The following is a 22,670-nucleotide window of genomic DNA, read 5'->3' as shown; positions in this document are numbered from 1 at the left end:
CACCCCCCCCCCCCCCAAAAAAAGAGAAAACATAAGGCCGTGTCCTATTCGAGTGCGTATTTGTATCTAATCATAAAGAAAGAGAAGAAGAAAAACAAACACAGTAATCATTAAAAAATAATTAAAATATATTTTAAAAGCGCCATCAGTAAAGATCTTTGGTCAGCGATATACGTTTACTGTACTTTTTTAGAGGGCGTTATTCACGATTGATATAGTTGAAATATTTACCTGTATGGACGGAGCGTCATAACTACTCGTGCATTCATAACATAGTCCTATATCTAATTCTATGGTATTCTATAAATCAATTCACCTGCCAAGAAATACAGCTGCAGAAAATTTACATAACACAGCGAATATTCGCTGATTTAATATATCTTCTTGAAAAGCCATTTGCTTTGATCCCAGATATCGATAAACAGATTATTAATGGTGCACTATGGAAAACCTTGTCTCCTTTACCTTACTGTCTGCAAAGCAGTTTACTTCACCGACATAATTTAACCCCCACCCCACCCTACCCCACCTCCTCTCTCTCGTTTTAGAAGATAAAGCTGAAGTATGAAAACTATATATACTGGAAAACAGTATTACCAAGTACTAGCAGTTGCTTGCATGCTAAAATCTTCTTTATAAGATTAATTTCTTGGGTAATACCTAGTCATGTACGCGAAGAAATGTTTCTCATTGTCACGTGAGCTGAGTGTATCGTAATATCGCACAGTATTGCTATCCAGAACCAAGAGGCATCGACTTACGAACTCAGGTAATTTGTTAAAACATTTGTACCTAAAGTTAACACTATATAGGAAACTTGATCAATTACAAATCCACGCAGGAATATTATATATTTTTTTATCATGCATTAAACCTTAAGTATTGTGTGCTTCATACAGTTTTAATTTCAAGTTTTCGAAATTATGCTTTTTGTCTATATCATTAATTTATTAAAACTGAAATTTAATGCTCTTCAATATAACAAAGTTAACATGTTGCTTAATGAAAGATATGAAACCGTTGACGTTATAAACGTGTAAAATATCCGGCACACGTGCTTTTAGTAAAATATAATTCAATATTTACAACGCTCTAAATATAGATTGATACTAAATAGAAAAATTAAGAGAATTTCCATTTATTTTCTCAAATTATTTGCTATATATGTTAAGCCTTATTGATCTCCTTTCATATTCACTTATTAACAGGGAACGGTATACGTTACAGCGCTCCTATATTGTAAATAATGTAAACATGTATATAGCTGATATGAACGTTCCTTCATCGCCATGGTAACAACGACTGCATAACCTTTAGACAACACGAGGAAGCAGAAGGCAACTCGTGGTAATTCTAAACAACCCTTGGTGGATCTAGGTATAACTCACGGTAGCTCGAGACTGCAGGTTATGTTAACTTTCGGCAACTCTATGTAGCCCATGGTAGCTCTAGACAACTCATGATGGCTCTAGGCAATTCATGGAGGTCTATAGACAACTTACCGTAGCGTTAGGCAACTAACTCATGGTAGCTCTATAGGCAAAATTAGGGAGATGTAATGAACAATATACTTAAGTCAACACTAGAAAGCTGCTAACAACTAAAGGTTGCTCTAGGCAACTCACTAGAACTGTTGACACCTCACGGGAGATGATAGTAATCCAAGGGAAATAAATGATACGCTAGGCAACTCGGGAGAGCTCGGAAGAATTCATGGATATCCATGATATCCATGACTATCCGTGTAACCTATTCCGGTATGTTGTTCCCCAAGTTCAGTATTTCCAGCTTGCAAATTCCAAATGCAAATTTATTTTCTGACTTTTCCGACTTTTGTTCATTTATAGTGGAATTCGATGCTTGGGTGAGTTGACTAAACAAAAATTGCTTTTACTTAAACAGAAATCGTGTTGAATCGAGAAAAATAATCCGCCAGAAAGTATTGTTCTGTTTCGCCATCGATATATGTTTCTGGTAGACTCCACCAGCAGTCGTACGTTTGGTCTATGGCCTCCTTCATCTTGAACACGTTCTTCTTGTGCCCATCTACGTTCAAAATCCCTTTAATATGGCCGTTGGCTGAATGACCTACCAATGGATTTAACATGTGGATCGGTTTGTACTGGAATTGACCTGTTGTCAACAAACGAAAAAAATAATATTACACGTCATTGACCTGTCTTGTAATCACATTCATTAGTCCTCATTCTCAAAACGCCTTTAATGTATTAAACAAGTGATTTACTAGAAGTTTCTATCTTCACATTATCAGTTGCAAACATACTCACTGAAACTTATTCGGTGCTCCTTTTTCACGACTTTTAATATATTAAACGGATACATCTGAATATGTTTGAAGAATTATTCTCATTTTTACATTGCATTAGTCGTTATCGGATGTGCTTATATTGAAATCGTTATATAGTAAATTATAGAAATGCTGTACATTCAAGGGTTGAGAGTGCACTATATCCTAGGGTTGAAATGAAAGTACACTATGTTCTAGGGTTGAACGTGCACTATATCCTAGGGTTGAAAGTGCACTATAACTATGCTTTAGTGATGATTTGGTGTGATCAAATTATAACATACCTAACAGGCCATGAACCTTTCGAGAAAATCCTCCCTCGGTTTGAACAAAGAAATCAATGTGGTCGGGATGATTGCGCCAATGGTTGTGAAGGGTCACGTGCATTTGGATGTCGTCATCAATCATGATGGTGAGGTTTCTTGCATTGTGAATTGTGATATTATAACTTCCAATAATCACCGATCTCGCAGTTCCCCATTGCATCACAATCTCAGAATCTACAACGACATTTTCGGTGGTAACGAGGACCTTATAGTACCCCAGTTGGACACCAAGACTGCCCAGTAAGCTAGGGGGAGGGCTGTCAAGTGGGCGTGCATGTGGGCGGGACTTTTCGACTGGTTTCACCTTAGCACTGACATAGATATCTGTAGGGAAAAGGAAAAACAATAAATTAGACGCAAAGGTAAGTTGAGGCAACTCGTGGCAGCTCTAAGCTTACATTTAATAGTAATATCAGTAATAATCAGAATCAGAATCATAATAATAATCATCAGAATAACAATAATCAGAATGATCATAATAATAATCATATTAATCTTAATCATAATAACAATAACAATAACAATAACAATCACAATCACAATCACAATCACAATCACAATAACAATAACAATGACAATAACGACAACAATAACAATGACTATGACAATGATACGATAACAATAATAATAATAATAATAATCATAATCATAATCATCATAACAATAACAATAACAATTGCAATAACAATAACCATAATTATGATAATAATAATAACAATAACAATAATAATAACAATAATAATAATAATAATTATAATTATAATAATGGATTAAAATAAGGAAAAAGGTTCTCTTCTGTGTTTGAAACTCGTCACGTGATCACGAGTCTTTGTGCCTCTCAGGTTTACAATCACGAGAGGTAATCAATTCAGTACAGTTTCATTTTTCAAATTTTAGTGTTTTGGTGAATACTGTCAAATGAAAAACCAAGAACATTATCATTATTTCTCTTTTAGTTGCTTTTAAAACTTAAAGACTAAACGGTGACGATTAAAGCGATCTTAATTTTTTAAAGAAACTTGTAACCTTTAATTTGGATTTACATTTATGATAACAGGCAAAAATAAAAATAAATAATTAAAAGTCACAAAGACATATAAACATACAAAACTTACTGTATGTTTTCATAAACTGATAATGGAAACACGATTGAGTAAGATACAACATAAATCAACTATTTACGAACTTTGTTTGTTTGTTTTTGTTTTGTTTTCTAGGTCTTCCTCTTACCTCGTACCGGATCACTAATAAGACTGAGAGTGGTTCCATCATTAGCTTGTATATCGAAACAAATTGTCAGATTTGTATGAGGTACATCGATGATAAAATGCGGGTCTGCTCCAACTGAAGGTGAAGAACGAGAAATTGAATTCAGGGAATATATAAAACAATGGAAAAAAAACACAAAGAATGGTCTGTGTTTAGGATGGGATTTGAACAAGGGACCTCAGGACTACAAGACCGGGGTGGGGTGGGGGTGGTTAGGGGTATTAAGGTTCTGATGGATTCTAACTGGTGTTCCCAGCAAAGGAATAGCTAAATATAGGGATAACCACAAAGTAACTAATGTTTCATTAGAAGAAAGGCTATAATGCAAATTTGAGAATTACCCGCGCGTGAGAGAAATTATGTTTGAAGCTCATTTAAGTATTATGGAAGTTCCAGCAAGGGGAACTAGTTATACTTACCCCTAGAGGATGGAGAACCCGGTTTTACTTGTGACGCATCTAACAAACAAAAAATGCTTGAGAAATTATGGTTTCAGTAATACGTTCAATTTTCATGTAATATGTTGCTTAACCAATGTTTTACACGATCACATAATGAAAGCGTAATGTAATGAAGTAACTTGATACGGTCTTGTAAATAAACAATGCAATACCTTTGTAAGATGTATAATAACTGAATATAACATTATGTAAATTTAAAATCAAAACTAACATAAAACTATTAGCAAACTGCTTATCTACTAGAGAGCCTGTGTAAGAGAATGTGTAAGAGTAAGATGGACTGACGTTTCGATCCTAGCAGGATCTTCTTCAGAGGCTAAATGACAGTAACAGTAACAGAAGGGACAGAAACACACAGAATACAGACAAGTTAATGAGCATGGTGAACACAATGAGATAGATGTAAGGGGATTAGTAGACAAGGGATGGAGAGAAAAAAGCGACAGGGGAAGAGGAGAGGTAGGAGATAAACAGTGGAGGGACAAAATATACACGTAACTTTAAAACGTCATTGTAACAAGTGAAAACGTTTTCCCGTTTAGTTTGCACGTTATCCTGCAAACTTAGTACCGTCATCCTGTGAAGTGAGTACGTCATCATGTGAAGGTAGTACGTCATCCTGGAAACTTAGTACCGTCATCTGGTGAAGTTAGTACGTCATCCTTCTTGTGAAGTTAGTACGTCATCCTGTGAGGTGAGTACGTCATCATGTGTTGCTATTACGTCATCCTGGAAACTTAGTACTGTCATCTGGTGAAGTTAGTACGTCATCCTCCTTGTTAAGTTAGTACGTCATCCTATGTTGCTACTACGTCATCCTGTGAAGTTAGTACGTCATCCTGTGAAGTTAGTACGTCATTCTGTGTTGCTAGTACGTCATCCTGTGTTGCTAGTACGTCATCCCGTGTTGCTATTTCGTCATCCTGTGAAGTTAGTAAGTCATCCTGTGAAGTTAGTACGTCATCCTGTGTTGCTAGTTTGTCATCCCGTGTTGTTATTACGTCATCCTGTGTTGCTATTACGTCATCACGTGTTGTTATAACGTCATCCTGTGAAGTTAGTACGTCATTCTTTGAAGTTACTACGTCATCATGTGTGTATACATCGTCGTATGCTTTTACATTAAAGATATGATGTTATCCTTTGGCGTTCCATAATCACATGCTTACCTTCCTTGGATTGTTGTTCCTCTGGAGCTTCTGGCGTCAATGGTTGAGCTGGGAAAATAAATTGCAAGATCCTCTGTTTTTATCTTAAACTTTACGTGACCAAATACATTTGTTCTTCCAAATGAAAGTATGTGGCAATGACAAATATGTTAGATAGTTAAATAGGCTTATTTTAAAAAGGCTTTTGTGTAATTAAAAGTAAAAATGTAAAAAAAAAAGTAATAAAGGCTGGTGTGTAATATCATCTATCTTTGCTACTATTAGTCTACTAAGTTAAGAAAACATGCTTTGATTGAATAACTAGTATTTATTAAAACAAAGATTTAACATTAACATTAAGGTCTGCACCGAGGAGCCGACGTCATCTTCAATGTATCCTTAAAGAAACACTCCAGAGTTTTTGCATATTATGAAGTTTTAGCATATCATTAAAAGTGAATATTTTTAAAACCGGGATAGCTATAGAAATATTACTAGCACTCAAAACTTTTTGCTCCTTTTTTATATATAAAGAGGACCTGGACTATACCATATCACTTTTGCATAAAGTAATCTTTTTACTATGACTCCCGCGTAACTTACCCCCCCTCCACCCCCCCCCCCCCTCAACGTTTACCTCGAATGCAGGGGTATACTTACGTCGGATAAGAGGTAGACTACTGGTTGCTAACGGTATCGACTCAGTTGGGATTATTTCCGGTGGTCTGAGGATCAGGAGTGAGGCCATAGAAGTGACAAACGAGTACTTTAGAGATAATTCTAGAGCCTTGGCATTCAGCTCCTGTGAACCTGGCTGTTCCTCCTGCGGTAGACTGTGCCTTCGTGCCCTTTTAAGGCATTCTTTGATGGTAAGGAATGCCCACATTCGTTCAGCAAAGCCTTCGTCGATACCTGGGCTAACACGCTATGACAATAAACAAAAATTAAAAACCAGCCACAGAATTAAATTTAATTCAGAGTACATTGACAGCTAAGCAAACATCCCCATGAATGAAGCAAATCTACCGGGATGCCATCACAAACTATCATCTGTGATTCCCAAGTAAGGGATGGTTTACTCGGTCAAAATAGGTTTAATTCACTCAACCCATATCTCGAGTTTGGGACAACATGTTGAAATCTGGTTTTCAACTAACATTGTGGAATATTTTCTCTTCATTATAAGTTAGACATTGTCCGCCTCTGGAATATCCTTATTATGTATCGAGAGGGGATTTCGTCTAAACATTTTTCTAATGCTCTGCCATATCTAATAGTACCAAATATTCCACTTCCTTCTCTTCTCAAGTGCTCATCCGACCTACCCCCCATCCCATCCCCATCCCACCCCACCCATCTCTCTCTCTCTAGGTGGAGAGAGAGTGTCAGAGATCTTTTCGTCTCTCCATTTCCAATTCCCTCGTCTTTGATGAATGTTTTGGCGAGCTCTTTCATTCAGTTATCAGTGTTTCATAGTAATCTGAAGTTTGATCAGTTCTCGTCAAACTGTTTAATATAAAGACATGCAGCCTACCTCGTTAAGTTTTTTGGATACATCGAGTTCAACATCGTCTTGACGACCCTTTCCAGTCACGACAACATCCAAAGAATCACCATCGAATTCGTCTGAGACCTTGCCTGCAACGACCAATTCTTTCCCGTCAAAATAACTCAGAAATTCGTCATCGGTCAATGATTGTTTATCGACAGCGCCCTCCTTATAACGTATGGAAACGTGGTATAATAATGGCGTGGCAACTTCTCCAAAGAATCCACACATTTGAACAGCAGCACTTGAATCGATAAATACTTTACGATATAAGCCCTGATTTTCGGTTGCCAGGGCTTCAAGAAGAGCATCATCAACATCTGGACCAATCCCGATACAAAATAGCGCCACTCTTTCCCCGATCGCTTTATTAACGGAATCTACTATGTCTCGAGGATCTATAACTCCAACATTTGGTCGACCATCGGTCAAGAAGACGATAGCCGGATACGCGTCATCGGTGACGTTGAATTGATTTGTAGCTGCGACTAATGCGTCGTAGATATTTGTAGCTGTGTAGAGATATTTAAAATCAAAATAACATAAATGCAATAAAAGCTTCATTCATCAATGATACTAAAAGTAGAGTTAATTAAGTCATAACAAACGTGCGAAAAATTAAAAGAAAAATGTCATTAATTGGACATATTAACACTTCATGAGGCAATATTTTACGTGAGGGCGGGCGGGAAGTTGTCTAAGTGGTGCCGTTTCTATTGTGATGCTAAGTGTTCAAGGTATCAAATAGAAGCGGGCAGGAGAAGTTCTTATCTTAAGGGCGTTCCTTGGCTATCTGTATAGCAATTTGCCAAAGTTAAACTCACCGCTTTTAGCACGGAGACATCTGACGTATTCTTGTGCTTCAAGTTTATTTTCAATACTGGCTGGTACAGGACTCTCCTTCCAGTATTCAACGTCGTTAGAGAATAACAAAATGTTGAATGAATCGATGTCCCTTAATTCATCCAATATGGAGACCATAGCTGCGGTGGTCTGCGTCATCTTAGGACCCCACATAGAAGCACTGACGTCAATGACGAAAATAACCTTCTTGGGAGCTGGGGGAAGTCCCTCGGGTGAAATGTGATGGACGAAGTAACCATTGGAGATCTGAAAATAGACAGATTCAACTACGTTTGATTTTTTTTGTTTTTGGAAAATTCGAATGAAATATTGAATGAAACTTTCTCAGACGTCACAACAAGGTGATAATGATGATGCTTATTTATACAAAGATGTGACCAGACAGACACGTTGTAATAATTGCCAGATGAAGTCACACATGATGTCACAAACCAAGTACTACGTCACACTGTATGACACGTGATCTGTCGTCTTCTCTATTTATCCGAATATGTGAAGATTGTTTACAAGGTTCCAAACAATAAAAACAATAATAATATTGACAATCTAGCAGATTAAAAGGTTATCAGTTATGCTCCCAAAGTATGCTAGAATTCTAAAATGGTCATTCATGTTTAAACTATAATAGTAGCAGTTTGATGTTACCCTTAATCCCTTAAAATACTTAATTGGCTAATTAAAAGGGGTTTTGTGGGTTGGAGATGATACCCCCCCCCCTCTGATAAATCCCCTCTGTCTAGATTATGTTCGACACAATAAGCAGTTCACTGAGACGGCCTTTATTTCAGTTTATATTTTATCGGCAAACATTGAAGTTTTTGACCAATTTGATCAATCCTGTTGCGGGACAAAAGTAAAATCTTCCAGGAGGTTTATCGGTTTATAAATTATTAATTTTTCTTACCAATAAATCCCCTCCATCTAGGTTATGTTCCACGTCGTACGACACAATAAGCAGTCCACTGAGACCGTCTGTACCGGATACATGAGACTGATCCTGTTTGGAAGGATTAAATACCACATTTGCAGTGGTGGATTCCGAGGAGTCAAAGGTTACTTCCGGTATTATTCCATCTTCCTCTGGATCCCACGTGGCATCGACTACCGTCAGTCCTTGAGGTTCAAGGATATTTACATCTACTCGCAAATCGGTGACCTGTGCATCAGATGTCAAAGGTCATAGAATCAGAAATTAACATATAGGTTTGCTCTCCGGTGATAACTCTGTTAATCATATTTATTCATTATTACGTTATCGGCAGTGGATATCATTGTGGAATATTATCTGGACACTGAGTACATGTGTAAACACTGCACCTTGCCCTGACAACATCATTACTGACCTGGTGTCATAAGTAGGCTACATCGAGTGATGTAACTGCAGATGCATGGTCAGTGCGGTTTTGTAATGTAACATTCTACAAGTACACGAACAGTGTTGACATAGACCTGCATTCGGGAGGAATTCATTTCTGTTGTTTTCTCCCCTTATTTTGTGTTTTTGGAAGGGTGGGGGTGGGTTCGCCTGATGGGTGAAGTAGCTCAGTCACTGGATGCAATCTAAGAGATTTTGTGTGTAGGTTTGGGAGAGGGGAGTGGAGGGGGGACAAAGTTCCTACTTACTTCGAACAATGTGTACGGAATAACGCTCTAACTTTCCTGACAAGTTCCAAAAGAGGAGAGACAGGAGATAAAATTACACCCCAATCCCATCCAAATACACCTTCCACTCACACCCTTTCTCCCTTCTTCAAAACGCAGATGATTGGCTATTACAATACAGTTATCCTGATAATGATTTGCTTATTATTATTTCATCATCATTATTTTATTATTATTATTATTATTTAATTAGTTTTATATTGTAATTAGTATGGTTTCATTGTCATGTCATACCATTACCTGGCCAGCTGCTACGTAAATCTTATGAGTAAATAATCCTTTGTCACGCAAGAGCAGTTCTTGGTAAGTGAGGTTGAATACAACAGTAGTATCACCTTGTATGTTGAGGTCAATTTTAAAACGAGCGCTGGCATCGGAACTGTTGACATAGAAGGATTTGACAAAAATATGTAATCAAGTAATCAATTAAGTAATCAAAACTACAGTAGACCTATGTAGTCATTGCCGACTTTGCAATCCGCGGTACACCTCAAAATTTGCAAGGTCGGTATATAGGAGTGACTTCCATAGTCGTCCGAAACTAACAACAAAAACACAAGAAAAGGTAACATTACTTCCTTTTCAACCTGACCACGTACAACTATAAACGATTACAAAATAGTAATCGGATATTAATATTACATGTAAACAATCCTTGTTAACCGTTGATGGCTTGTGCCATCGATTTCTTATTTACATTACCAAAATCCTTTTACCCTTCCCTCCTACACATTTCCGATTCGATTATTTTGCTTTGGAGCTTCCGTCCATTGATCACAATAAGCAGGATTTTTCATTTAAAGCCATTGTATTTTGGCATGTTATCAAAACTGGGTGATTTCATTTATAATCGTTAAAGTCTGAATACCTGTTTGCTGATAAATTTCGGAAAACAAACTTCCGAATTAGGTTCAATGTTTCTTATTTCAAATGCACTCTTACCAGATGGGTTTAATGGAGAAAAGCTGTCGCAATCGAAAGAATGATATTTATTTTCTGTTGCCCTTATGGCGCGAACGTTTTACCGTAAAATCACTGCGACCGCCCATGTCAGCATGTTCGATACACAAATGTAAACAAAATAGTCTACGCATGCGGCCCGATCAAGATTCTCTTATACCTGTATCTCCCACTTTTTACAATTCGTTAAATCCTCAAAATTTACAATCCACCCGTTTGGATTTTTCAATCTCTAGCTACATTCAAGGTATCACTAAAATGCCATAAATATATATTACTTTAAAAAGAGAGACAATAATGTTTAATACATAAATGGGGTACGAGACTCGGATCCGTGATAACGTCAGGGACAGGTTAGGCTAAGGCGAATTTAAAAGTGATGTTTCCAATTGATATAGGCTAACTCAGAGAGCATGTACCCCTGCTGAAATACACTTACTCTTGACTGACTTGGGCGGCACTTTCTCCTTTGGAGACAGCCTGATCGTAAGCTTTCTCCGCCATCTGCCTCTCCTGGATCTGGGCCTTATAAGTGACTCCATCAACAATCCTGCAAAACGAGGAATTAACAGATATACCATTAGGAAAATTAAAAACCAGCATTGGCTTTCATAGGCCGGGTTTAATAGATTGGAATCAGAAGTGTAATAATCTTGTGTTATGCTGGACGTTAATATTTATATTTTATAACGATTTTTTTTTATGAGGAGTTGCCGATAGAGAATGCTTGATAGTTTCCCCTACCCAGGGGCGGACTGGGACATGAATGGCTGCCGGTTTAGTGACCCAATGAGCGTAGTGTGGGGCTTGAAACAATTGGAGCATTTGACGCTTCCGCCGAAGCTATAAAGCAAATCGGCAACGCGCCAACTTAAACCTGGTATGTCGGCAGGCCAATCGGCCACTGCCAAAACCCTATATTAAACAACAACAAAAATGAAATTACTTTTTTTTTCTATTTGGAAAGCTTTGCGAAGGGGAATTTTGTTTTGCACGAAATGTTTATCTTAACTGTTTGAGCTGAGTATAGCAATTCATGCAAGGATTATGAATGTAAACATTCTGGAGTTGATTTTAAATAAGTTCACAGAACAAACGATAACATATATGTTTACTCTTATATATGGACGGATGGAGCAGGAAGCTGACAATGTTTATCCATGAACTATAATGCATCCTATAATAGGGTATTGTTTTAAGGTATAGATCACCACCTCCTGTACGTATACATGGCTTTAAAAATACCAGCCAATAAAGAGTTGAAGTATCTTCTTGGAAAAAACGACAAACAACACGTTGAACTGAAGATTCGTCGTCAACAATATACTTAATTTTAATTGGTTTCGAAGTGTTTTCTCTCTATACTGGAGTGAGACATGCCGGAGTTATTAAGAGGGTTTGGAGACATGGGAACCGGCGGGAGTAATAATTAGGGACGTGTGGGAGAGGTTGGACATAAGGAGATGGCAAAGTGGCAACACAAGTATTCGATACTTGCGATATAACACCTATTTATCTCCTTGTAAATTTAGGCTATGTAATCATTTTTAATATAATCGAGTCAGTTTAAGGATATGCGTATAAAGGCGTGCCCAAACACACTTGAGTCATCGGATCTCCAAGGGCCCTCCCGCTAGGAGTCTGTATCGAGCTTCATCTCCCATTTCCCTTTCTCCCTTCCATTCCCAGCCCTCCCATCACTTATCAAGTCTGGGTTATGCAGATTTCTTTGAGTTCTAAAGTCGTTATCGATATACGTCCTGCGAAGAATATTTATATTTCGCGTTTTAAAACTCAAGTATTAATCTACTCCCGACAATGGTCACCCATGTTGAAATTCATAAAAAGTATTTATTGCCCCTCCCCCTCCCCTTCCCAGCAGTGCTTTGCATCTTTCTAATTTGGTATCTCCTCCTCGAGGCTTTGGTATAGTTTTGGAGAGTCAGAACCTCAAGGAAGGCTACTTCTGAATACTATAAGCGATCGATAAACATGAATTTGTTATATATCTCAAAGGACTAACTTAGTTCAAGCTGAATACTTCTCGTCGGAGGGTACTCATTTCAAATCATGTTATTGTTGATTCGATAAGCTATGATGACCCAACCGTGCTCATAGCTGACAGGTGTATTTACATATAGTTCTTCGTTTCTCTCTTTCTTTTTCAATTTGTTGTTTTCTCAAATCAGCCCGGACACGAAAAGTTCAAAGATAACTATATACTACTTTCTGTAATGACTTTTTGCAAGAGGCCAAGCTTTCCAGCGCTTAGCTGACCATGTGTCAACTCTTGGAAATAATTTCATGAAAAAAAGCGTGCATCGGAATATTGGGATATAATAATCATTTCCGTTTGGAAACCGCTATTCAGTGACTGTGTTATAAAATACCAGCTGTCTTTCAAAGTACTGTCAACCTACGTACGGATATTCCTTTTTAGGAAACGTTTTACTTCCCTTTTAGTTTTGCACCCTACCCCCTCCCATTTCATCCAAGTTTCAACTCAAATGATGGCGTTGCATATAGCCTTTCAAGTGGGCCAGGTTCACCGTACCGTTTTTATTTTTCTTACAACCTCCCCCCCATCCCACCCCTCGATTCCCCCATCCCTCCATCTCTCCTCGTCGGCATCTATTGATCGGCCTTTTTTCGGTTTGGCTCATTTCTATGGCCATTTAATGAATGAATGAATGAATGAATGCATACATGAATGGATGGATGAATGGATGAATGGATGCATGAATGAATGGATGGATGAATGCATGAATGCATGCATGAATGCATGCATGCATGCATTCATCCATGAATGAATGGATGGATGGATGGATGGATGAATGAATGGATGGATGAAAGGATGAATGAATGACTGAATGAATGAATGGATGGATGGATGGATGAACGAACGAATGAACGAGTGAACGAATGAATGAATGAATGAATGAATGAATGAATGAATGAATGAATGAATGAATGAATGAATGAATGAATGAACGAATGAAATGAATGAATGAATGATATAGTTAATATATATTTTCTCTCCGAGACCAAGTTATTTTTGAAAGACAGAGGTTGTTTAACCTTAATAACTCTTTCCTTTATATCTCCAGTAGTTTAATATGCAGCAAAGAACCCTTTTCTGTTTACCTTTTGTTTGTATGAGCGATATTGTTTTATCGCTATTAAAACCAGACATATCAGATGCTTAAAAGGGCAAAGTCACCGTTATTGGCAATTTATTACTTAAGTGGTAATTAGGCGTGTAATGTAGGGAATAGCATCCGATTATCGCAGTTAAAGGTAAATCACTGCTACCTATAGTCAAATATTAGAAAACAGTTATAAATATATTACACGTTAACCTTCACACATCAGGTGACAAAATAACCAGCTAAATGATAAAGTTGGAAACCAATTTTTTGTAATATGATGAATAACGAGATTTTAATTTGATTAACCATATTACCGTTTCCTATTTCAATAAAAATGATATTAAAAATCGTTGCACATTTCTGTGGAACATTAAGTTACCAACAAGACAATGATATTTATAAATTAACCTAAACGTACATGAACTTGAACTACATTTCTTGTTGGAGGGCGCCTCCTAAAACTTTATTTCCTTATACTTACAGTTCCATGTCGTTCACCAAGGCTTCATTTGCCAATCCTTCCACAAAGGACTTTTATGGCGGTACTTATTATACATTTTTGAAATATTAAAAACGACTGGGAGGCGAGATTAGTTGTTATCCGAATTGAACCAGTTTTTTTTAAGTACGAAAAATTAGTTCATTGCCATATTTTATTTAAAAAGCTGTTTAAATTTTTTTACAGAGGAGCTGACGTTGTTATCATTTTCTTTTTTTACATAATTTTGACTATTTCAAGAAATTTAACATATTTTAATGGTGCGGGTAAAAAATATTAGATATGCATATTCCAGGTAGTTTTCTCTTCATCTGGATTCATCAAAGATTATTATAAAATTATTATCATACATTTCGTTGATCTGTCGAGTTCTATGTGAATCGGTCATGCTCAGTAGCTGATCAGAAACAGTATGGACATTTGCGTCCCAATCCTGTGTAAGTTCCTAACGTTATATTTTCATTCAGATACACGAAGGAAAATTTTCCGCTGACGTTATTTTAATGGATATTCATAGCTGGTTTCATATGAAATCACTGAATTGAATTTGATCAACAATTTCACCAATCTACCGAGTGGTGCTCAACATTAGATTGAAATTTCTCAATCTATAAGGACCTATTATAGATGTCGAACAGCATTCTAAAAAGATTTATGGAAATTAAACAACTTTTAGGAAATGTGAATTGATTTGTACTTTAATTTGATGTAACTCTTACTTTCAACCCGCAGTCATATAGTTTTACTAGCCTAGGGTTACGCCAGTTTGGGCTATCCGTTCGATGCAACGGGACTGGGTTTGCGAGTGGAGCCGTTAAGTCGTCTAGTTTTCGTGCCCAGGATCTCTATCTTGGGTGACCTTTGTTAACAACTATATTAGAAATTGACCTTACGTGTATTTAAAGTACTTACATGATGAAGTCACTGATAAATGCACCAGGTGTCATTTGGAATGTAAAGGCAGCCTCCTGCGAGACTTCATCTTCGTTGACCAATGTAGCAACGGCTGACGTGCTGACATAACGAGCGGTGATACTGGAAGTAATATGATAGCTCGTGACCACTGGAGGTGCAACCTTAAAAAACAAAACAAATATATATATTAAAGTAAATATAAATACACTACAATGTAAATGTATACGTGTACATTAAAAACACAATATTATCGATTGTTCCAGTTATATGCTAAAGAATTACCAGTATAAATGCATAAATGGGATCTTATAAGAAATACTATCATACGACCCAATTTACTTTTATATAATGTCTAGGATATATCGAGGAGACCATGTCGCAGACACATTCAACAAAATGGTCGATCCCGCAGTTTCTGAGTTGCAAATAGTTATCTGGGCATCTCTATTGGTTCTTAATCTATGGCATATATAGCGTCGTATAGGAGGGGTAAATGTTTGTCCTCGCGGCGGAAATAATACCACACGGTGCATATGTTACACAAAAAGAATATTGCCCGCACTGTGAGTGTAGGGAACGTTTGTTGGTGCGTAGGCGAGAGAGAGATAGCGGGGGGGGGGGGGGGGGTGTTGGGAGAGATGTTGTATAGAGTTAATTGAATTATTACAAACTACTTATAACTCTGGATATGTTGCAGCCGTTGTTCACTATTGTTGGTGACGAATGTGAAGGCATTTCTTATCCGTGCCGAGTGAAATATTTTGCTACAGTCTCCCAGAAACATGAGAACCATTGTGAGGGTCCTGAACCGAAAGTTTGAGGGCCTCAGTATAAAAATGTTTCGACTCTCATACAGAGAGGCTAAATTTAGCATAAACCTGGTGGAAACGTCTACAATACTTAGATTTCAGTGACATTATTAATGGTCACTATTCAGTGTGTAAGCCAATGAGCGCATAAATAGATGCTAATGTAAGCAATTCTATTGAATCAACTTACACTGAGTATAAAATTCATCCACATGCACCATTTGGTGAAATATCCTTTGTATTTTCAACAGCTTATCTAACTGTACAGACAAATTATTCCTTCAAGACAATTAAATACGACCGTTCGCAGCAGATAAAAAACAGATTAGCTTAAAATTGAGATAGACAAATGAAATGTTTAGCCAGAGTCTGGTACTGGCGGAAAAGCGTACAAGAGGCTAATAACTTCCTTCTAAAGATACATTAGAGAAAATACATTGGCTTTGCAACCGCCCTATACACTCGTATCTGTCATGAAATGACCAGGCAAGCAAAATGTCTATATAGTGACCATCTACATACTAGACAATGGTTTAGTATTAATCCAGGGCTAGCCACATTATCTGCTTATTCTGGTATTCATCCCTCGAATACGTGTCCAAAATTTTGTAGGGCAGAAAAAATCCCCCCAAATTGTTTGAATTATAATAATAATAATGCTAATAATAAAATTGTTTGAATTCATTAGATTGCGCGGATCTCATGCAACGTCATGGTGAGTGACAAGCGAACTGGCTTTCCACACACGTGGGTGGATAGATTGTTATACTCAACTCTCAAACATTACCGCCATCTTTGCTTTACCTCATGTAAAAGACAGATATCATAACCCCATTCGTTCTTAAACTATACATCTCATTCTAGAAAGGCCTATTCTGACGCGTTGTAAACTCTGCTTAATAACCTATATACTTTAACTGTCCATTCACATTTACACGCTCATGAAGTCATGATTGACTCCTATTGTTTTCATTTAAAACATATTTTATCGTTTCAAAACTTCCAATAACAATAACTGATCAATATTGTTTCATAAGCCGCATGTATATGTGGATCTAAAGGTAGATGTGGGTTTAAATATAAATTTATTTGTAGATGGGGAGGATAATATATAGATGTGTATGTGGATGTAGGCCTATATGTTGATGTATATGTTGTTGTTGATGTGGATGTAAACATAGATGTAGATATGGACGTTGCTAGATGTTACTTTTCTTTTGCATGTTTGGCAAAGTGCCAGAATGTGTTTTCCTTTAAAACTGCTCTAAACCTACACACTAACGACGTATATTACCAGAGCAAGTTATAGTACAAAGAGCGCTATATTGGATGAGTAGATGCTCTAACTTCAACCTACTTATTGTTATAGTCTCAGAGTTGTGTTAACCCTGGGCTTTTCCGGGTTCGTAATTTTTCATGCAACCAACTTCATTAAATCAACTCATTATTGCTTGTACATGTTTAGACTCTACTAAAGGTCATTTCGTTGATATATATGTAGTCTCGATAAATGTTAACTCCTTTTTGTAATGGTTACGTGAAAGACTCAAGTATTGGTTATACTTTTATGTAATTAAAAAGCTGGCAAGAATTCATATACTTGGACAAAGCTCAGGAAGTTATGCAGACCTCTGGTTATTTACTCAAACCATTATACGTTTCAGTTACAAGTCTCCGTATGTCAAAAAGTTTGTGTTATTAGGAAGTCATTCTTTTGGCAACTGGCCGAAATATCCCTACCAGTCTAAACACGTCGTTTTTTGTTTTTGTTTTTTATGATAGAGCCTCATAATCAACTTGTAAAATTTTCCTCGAAAACACGAGCGGGGGAGATTGATGGGACGATAGTGAACTTTTCTACTCTGTAATGATTTAGATACTGTGTTCAAACCAAGTTGCTTATTCTTGATACTTTTGTTGCATTTAATCATACAAGTTTTTGAAGTTTGGACGAGAAAACGGTGTATCTGCAAGCTGTTATACTGCACACAGACATCCGTCTGTAGGAAAATAACCCTACTCGATGCATCCCAAATTTCCACAAAGGGGAGAGGTTACCACCTTACTACCCCCCCCCCCACCCCACCCCTCGATAAGTTAACATCTTAGCCACACACACGCACGCAAAAAGTACAACAAATGTGGTAGCGCACCCACCCCCCCCTCCCCCAACCCTCCTCTGTTGCCGTCCGTTTTGCGGACTGTTAATTATAGAGGGAGTGAGAGATTCGTTAATGAACAGCGCAAAGTTCCCAGCGTAGGTAAGGTGGTACAGAGGGATTGAAGCTTACATACCAGACTCGTGATAGGCTACAACCGCTATCGTGTGCAATCAAACCATTTTGCAACACCGACACCCTCCCAGCCCGGCCTCGCACATTCCCGACACACTTTTACTTCTTTTGGTATGGCTATAATCTGTAATCTAATGTATGGCTAAAGTAACATAATAAAACTAATAAATATTCACAAACAAACTCCAAACGAGCTAAAACCTCATTTTGATTACCCTATCTGGGTAACTTCCTGCATCAGCGTCATTTGTTGGAGTCGTTAAAATTTAACGCAGTGTGAGTTTCTATACTGTTTATTATTACAATATACTACATTACGGTGCAAAAAGATAATAGATATTACTCAAATAATCTTCATTTTCCTGCCTGGATTATTACATTCATAAAAGCACTATTTTGCTATGCAGGGCGCCTCTAAATTGGCAGCCCAAGATAAGAATGCTTCCATTTCTCATTGTCGATTATAATATTGTTTCTCAGTCAGTGATTTAATCACAAAATACCATAATATAGCTGTGAGAACTAACCACTAGTTTTCTTAAACGCATTGTCCGTAATCCCTTCCGTTCTCACGATAAAATTGTTTGGCAAACAATTTTCTGTCTTGGAAACATTGTAGAAAGTACTTTCACCAAAATAAGGAGAATATATTAGCTATATTCTGTCAAGAATTTGGTGTTTACATCCGCATAACTTCCGGGTTGCATTCCATATTAAACGTGTTTTCTTTTCTTTACTTTAGTCAGCATTGAAATATCAGTTGCCTATATAAGTTAGAAGGGTTATTTGCACGCTATAGGAAATATAATGAAGATGTATGGATGGGCCAAGAAGCGTCCTCCCACCACCCCCCCCCCCCCCGCCCCACCATCCTTTAAACTTTTAAGTACTAATATATTAGCTACAACTTTGTACACAAAACATTGTACATATTGGGGGAGGGGGGTACCACGTTTCGCACGTGGCACTCTTTACCTTTAACAGATAATTATGCATCGCTATTTCGGCTGTATTTGTGTATTTATCTATACCTTCTGAACCATTTCCTTAAATCAAACCTGGATCAGGTAAAGTAAAGTATACTTAAAATGAGAGGATTCACTTGATTAAAGTAAGATTATTTTGTGAGCATCCAACCTTTGTTCGTTAGTAGGCTACATGTGTATCCAATGCCCGCTTAACACACATACACAGCCTACATTAAGGTATATGTATACCATTCCTGAAAGTTACTTTTCACTTCTATAATTTCTGTATGAGAGCGAGTGGGCCAGATTTATGGTAGGATTGAGGTGGTTAGGGTTAGAGTGGGCAGGATTTATGGTGGAATCGTGGTGGTTAGGGTTAGAGTGGGCCAGATTTATGGCGGGATGGAGGTGGTTAGGGTTAGAGTGGGCCGGGTTGATGGTGGGATTGAGGTGGTTAGGGTTCAAATAAGCGGGTCGGAGAGGATATCAGTTGTAATTGTGTTTTGGAATGAGACTTACGTTTCATATATGTTGACAGAGGGAACCCGGGAAGATGTTGGATGTAGTGTGACCGTTGAAAGGGAGGCACACGTTAAGGGGGTGGGATGGGGGTCATGGATATCGCCAGTGGTCTGCCTAATTACTTTTACGTAGCATCACCCTGGTACTGAAAGATATCCCGAAAGACATCTTTCCCATCAGCGAATGAATATTTGAAAATATTTATTATGTTGAGTCACTTATTTACAAGATTAACTATTTCTTATTAATTATTGAATACAAATAACTTTCCAAGCTTTGAACGTTGGTAGTTGCAGAATTACGCTTGACAATAGAAACATAGAGCAACCAAGTTGAGCTTTTTTCCAATTTTTTTTTTTTTTTTTTTTTTTTTTTTTTGACTGAACGGTGTGAAGTCTATGTTAAGGAATGAAAACGAAGCAGTCTGACACTTTGACACTGTCTCTGCATAGAAACGATGATGAAATACCACAGTCAGTTGACTGTGAGGATTATATCAACCATACTTGTAGTGCGTGTACAACGCCATGAGTATACAACTATAGTACAATGAGTACAATTAGAATTTCCCTTGGCGTATGAGTACAAGTAGGAGAGTATAGGGATCTAAACACGAGTATATAATCGTAGGTAATTTCGCACTAGTTTATATACTATACTAAATATCTCGAGTGCGAGTACAAATTTGTACATGCAATAATAGCAGTAAATTAGGACTCACTTACAAGTCTGATCTATAGCCCACCCCATTCTTATGGGAGCTAGTGGTATAGGTTTTTAAGTTTCATTGTCACGTCATGTTGAAGTTAACATCTTAATTTAAAGCGAGTGTTCATAGTAAATTAAACCGTGGAGTTTGACTCGAGCAGTTTAGTCATTATATACTGAGAGCTTACTAGTTTATGGTAACTATCCAAATTACACAGCTTTATTAAGTTATGAGTATAGGGCCTACATAGTGCATTACATCAAACCTGTAGCCAGGCCTGGCACTGGGTGGTTATATTCCCCCACCCCCTCCCCCCTCCCTCCTCCGGAGTGCAAACTTTACTGTCATATGTGTCACCACCATATGCACAAATAGTTAGCATATTCAAGTACACATTGTGTTATGCCCCTCTTTTAAATTGTTGGTGACCCTTTAATATTAGATGCAACTTCAACTCATAATTCCTGTACCTGTACCTGCGTTATAACAGTGCAGTTCCTTATTAATTAATCAAAGTTAGTTTGAAAATGATTGAAGGCACACAAAAATCATCGACAACGGTCGCAGTACATGTAGGATAACAAAATGTATCTAAACTGAGGGGAATATTTCAATGTATCCTATCAGTTAAGGATGTCTATTTTGTATTAAACAGTGGCGTAGGAAGGTACTTTTGAGTGGGGGGGGGGGCTGAAGACTGATGGCCGGCCTGTGGGAGGGGTCTAAGGGGAGGGGGTGTCCCCCTCCCCTTTGGAATTTTTTTGCATTTCCAGGTGGCCTCAGATGCAATTTGGTGCAATATAGCACACTTCAACACCCACTCCATTTTGTAAAGAATTTTGCATTTTCACCTGGCCTTAGATGCAATTTGGTGCTTCAAATGAGATTTTTTTCTCATTTGGAAATGAAAAAGGGGTTTTCTGACTTGCGGAAAGGGGGGCGGAACGATACTTCCGCCCCCCACATTTTTCACTGGGGGCTGGCGCCCCCCAGCCCCCCCCCCGGTTCCTACGTCCTTGGTATTAAATGAACGTTAATATAAATTATATAATAATATAAATCAATATTAATTAACTTACCAAATCGACGTCCCTCCTCGCACGGTTTTTGATCTTATCTTGAGTAGATGGTCCGGTTCCAACAAAAAGATGAAGACCAAATATTGGAGGCAAGATGCTACCAATGAGAACAAGAACTATGGCAAACTTCATTTTGTGTTTTTCGCTCGAAAGAAAATAAATCAAGTTTCGGAGAAAGAACTTAAAAGGTCTGTCCGTCGGCGAGGAAAACCAGTATCGATCTGACTTCAAAAGAGATTTGCAAACATTAAAGGCTATATCTTTAAAAGAAATTTCAAGCAAACATGCAAACACTCTAATGAATATGCATGATGTATCGTGGTCAGATAATACACAGAAAAAAAAACCTTATCAGAAAGTTAACCAACTTACGAAGCGAACAAACATTTAGCCGTTCGAATTAAAAATGACAACGAGATAAGTCCTTGAAATGCTCCCTTAGTCTAAGAGATAATGTCCTAATGAGGAAGTCATTAACAAAGTACCCTTTCGAATTCTTCAGTTCCTGCTTCGGTAATAACCGAGCAGTGTTTCCGAAACTACGCCTGGTTAACGGTCCGAGGTGTATGACATTGCGATATTACAAGTGACAGGTGGCGACAAAAATTCCATCATTATTTAATTTTATTTTCTTGATTGTCTTGTCTTACAAAAAAAATAGGCCCATATGTTTCACCTCTTCTCTACAATTTTACTTTTCACCCAAATTGGTGTCTGCTGACTGGACTTCACCGACGCCGCACAAACCTTAGTATTATGACGTCATTTTGTGTGTATAGTTGCCTGTAGTTGACCTTTGGAACGCCAAAATGTCACATGCACAATCAATTCCAATGAGCAAAACACAAATGCATACTATCAAATATTATTACCACGTGACCGATGCATGAAACGACGCATTCTCCAATTTCTGGAAACGTGGTTTTACGCAGAGAATGTTAAACGTGTCAAAAATTGTCCAACATACGTTAAGGCTATAGAAAGTTTGAAAATAAGCTTGACGGTTTCGCATGTCATTATATTCGAGTCAATACGACATAGAAACATTCTTCCTTGATAAAGAGAAAAACACAGATGTAAACATTGGTACAACTTTTCACGATACCGTCAACGGTTCTCTATATATGTTATACTTGCTTCCCGTTTCATAGTTTGACGATGAGGATGTATAACATAGGT

General features: G+C 37.6%; 1 protein-coding gene across 2 annotated transcripts; it reads right to left on the bottom strand.

Annotated features, from left to right (window-relative positions):
- Positions 1–110: 110 nt before the first annotated feature.
- LOC139961697 (inter-alpha-trypsin inhibitor heavy chain H3-like) lies at positions 111–22,335 on the bottom strand. Of its 2 annotated transcripts, XM_071961106.1 has the most exons (14): positions 21,977–22,335; positions 21,492–21,712; positions 15,108–15,271; positions 10,987–11,097; positions 9,828–9,966; positions 8,830–9,081; positions 7,886–8,171; positions 7,047–7,573; positions 6,173–6,437; positions 5,534–5,581; positions 4,323–4,361; positions 3,865–3,978; positions 2,593–2,958; positions 111–2,133 (listed from the first exon to the last, which is right to left on the bottom strand). In XM_071961106.1, exons 2-14 carry the CDS (start codon positions 21,621–21,623, stop codon positions 1,895–1,897), a joined length of 2,682 nt encoding a protein of 893 aa, XP_071817207.1. In that variant the 5' UTR covers positions 21,624–21,712; positions 21,977–22,335; the 3' UTR covers positions 111–1,894. The 2 variants fall into 2 exon arrangements, with proteins under 2 accessions (XP_071817207.1, XP_071817206.1); XM_071961105.1 differs by having other exon boundaries at positions 21,492–22,335.
- Between the last annotated feature and the right edge of the window lie 335 nt (positions 22,336–22,670).

This window comes from Apostichopus japonicus, chromosome 20 (assembly GCF_037975245.1).
Source record: "Apostichopus japonicus isolate 1M-3 chromosome 20, ASM3797524v1, whole genome shotgun sequence".
NCBI lineage: Eukaryota > Metazoa > Echinodermata > Holothuroidea > Aspidochirotida > Stichopodidae > Apostichopus > Apostichopus japonicus.
The sequence above is the reverse complement of the archived record's forward strand: the minus strand, read 5'-3'. Positions and strand labels throughout refer to the sequence as shown.

Coding starts and splice junctions, on each gene's coding strand:
- LOC139961697 (XM_071961105.1), bottom strand. CDS start 21,623: ATGAAGTTTGCCATAGTTCTTGTTCTCATTGGTAGCATCTTGCCTCCA. Junction 9,967..10,986: donor GCCGCCCAAGTCAGTCAAGA/GTAAGTGTATTT, acceptor CTATGTCAACAG/TTCCGATGCCAGCGCTCGTT. Junction 4,362..5,533: donor GGAACAACAATCCAAGGAAG/GTAAGCATGTGA, acceptor TTTGTTTGTTAG/ATGCGTCACAAGTAAAACCG.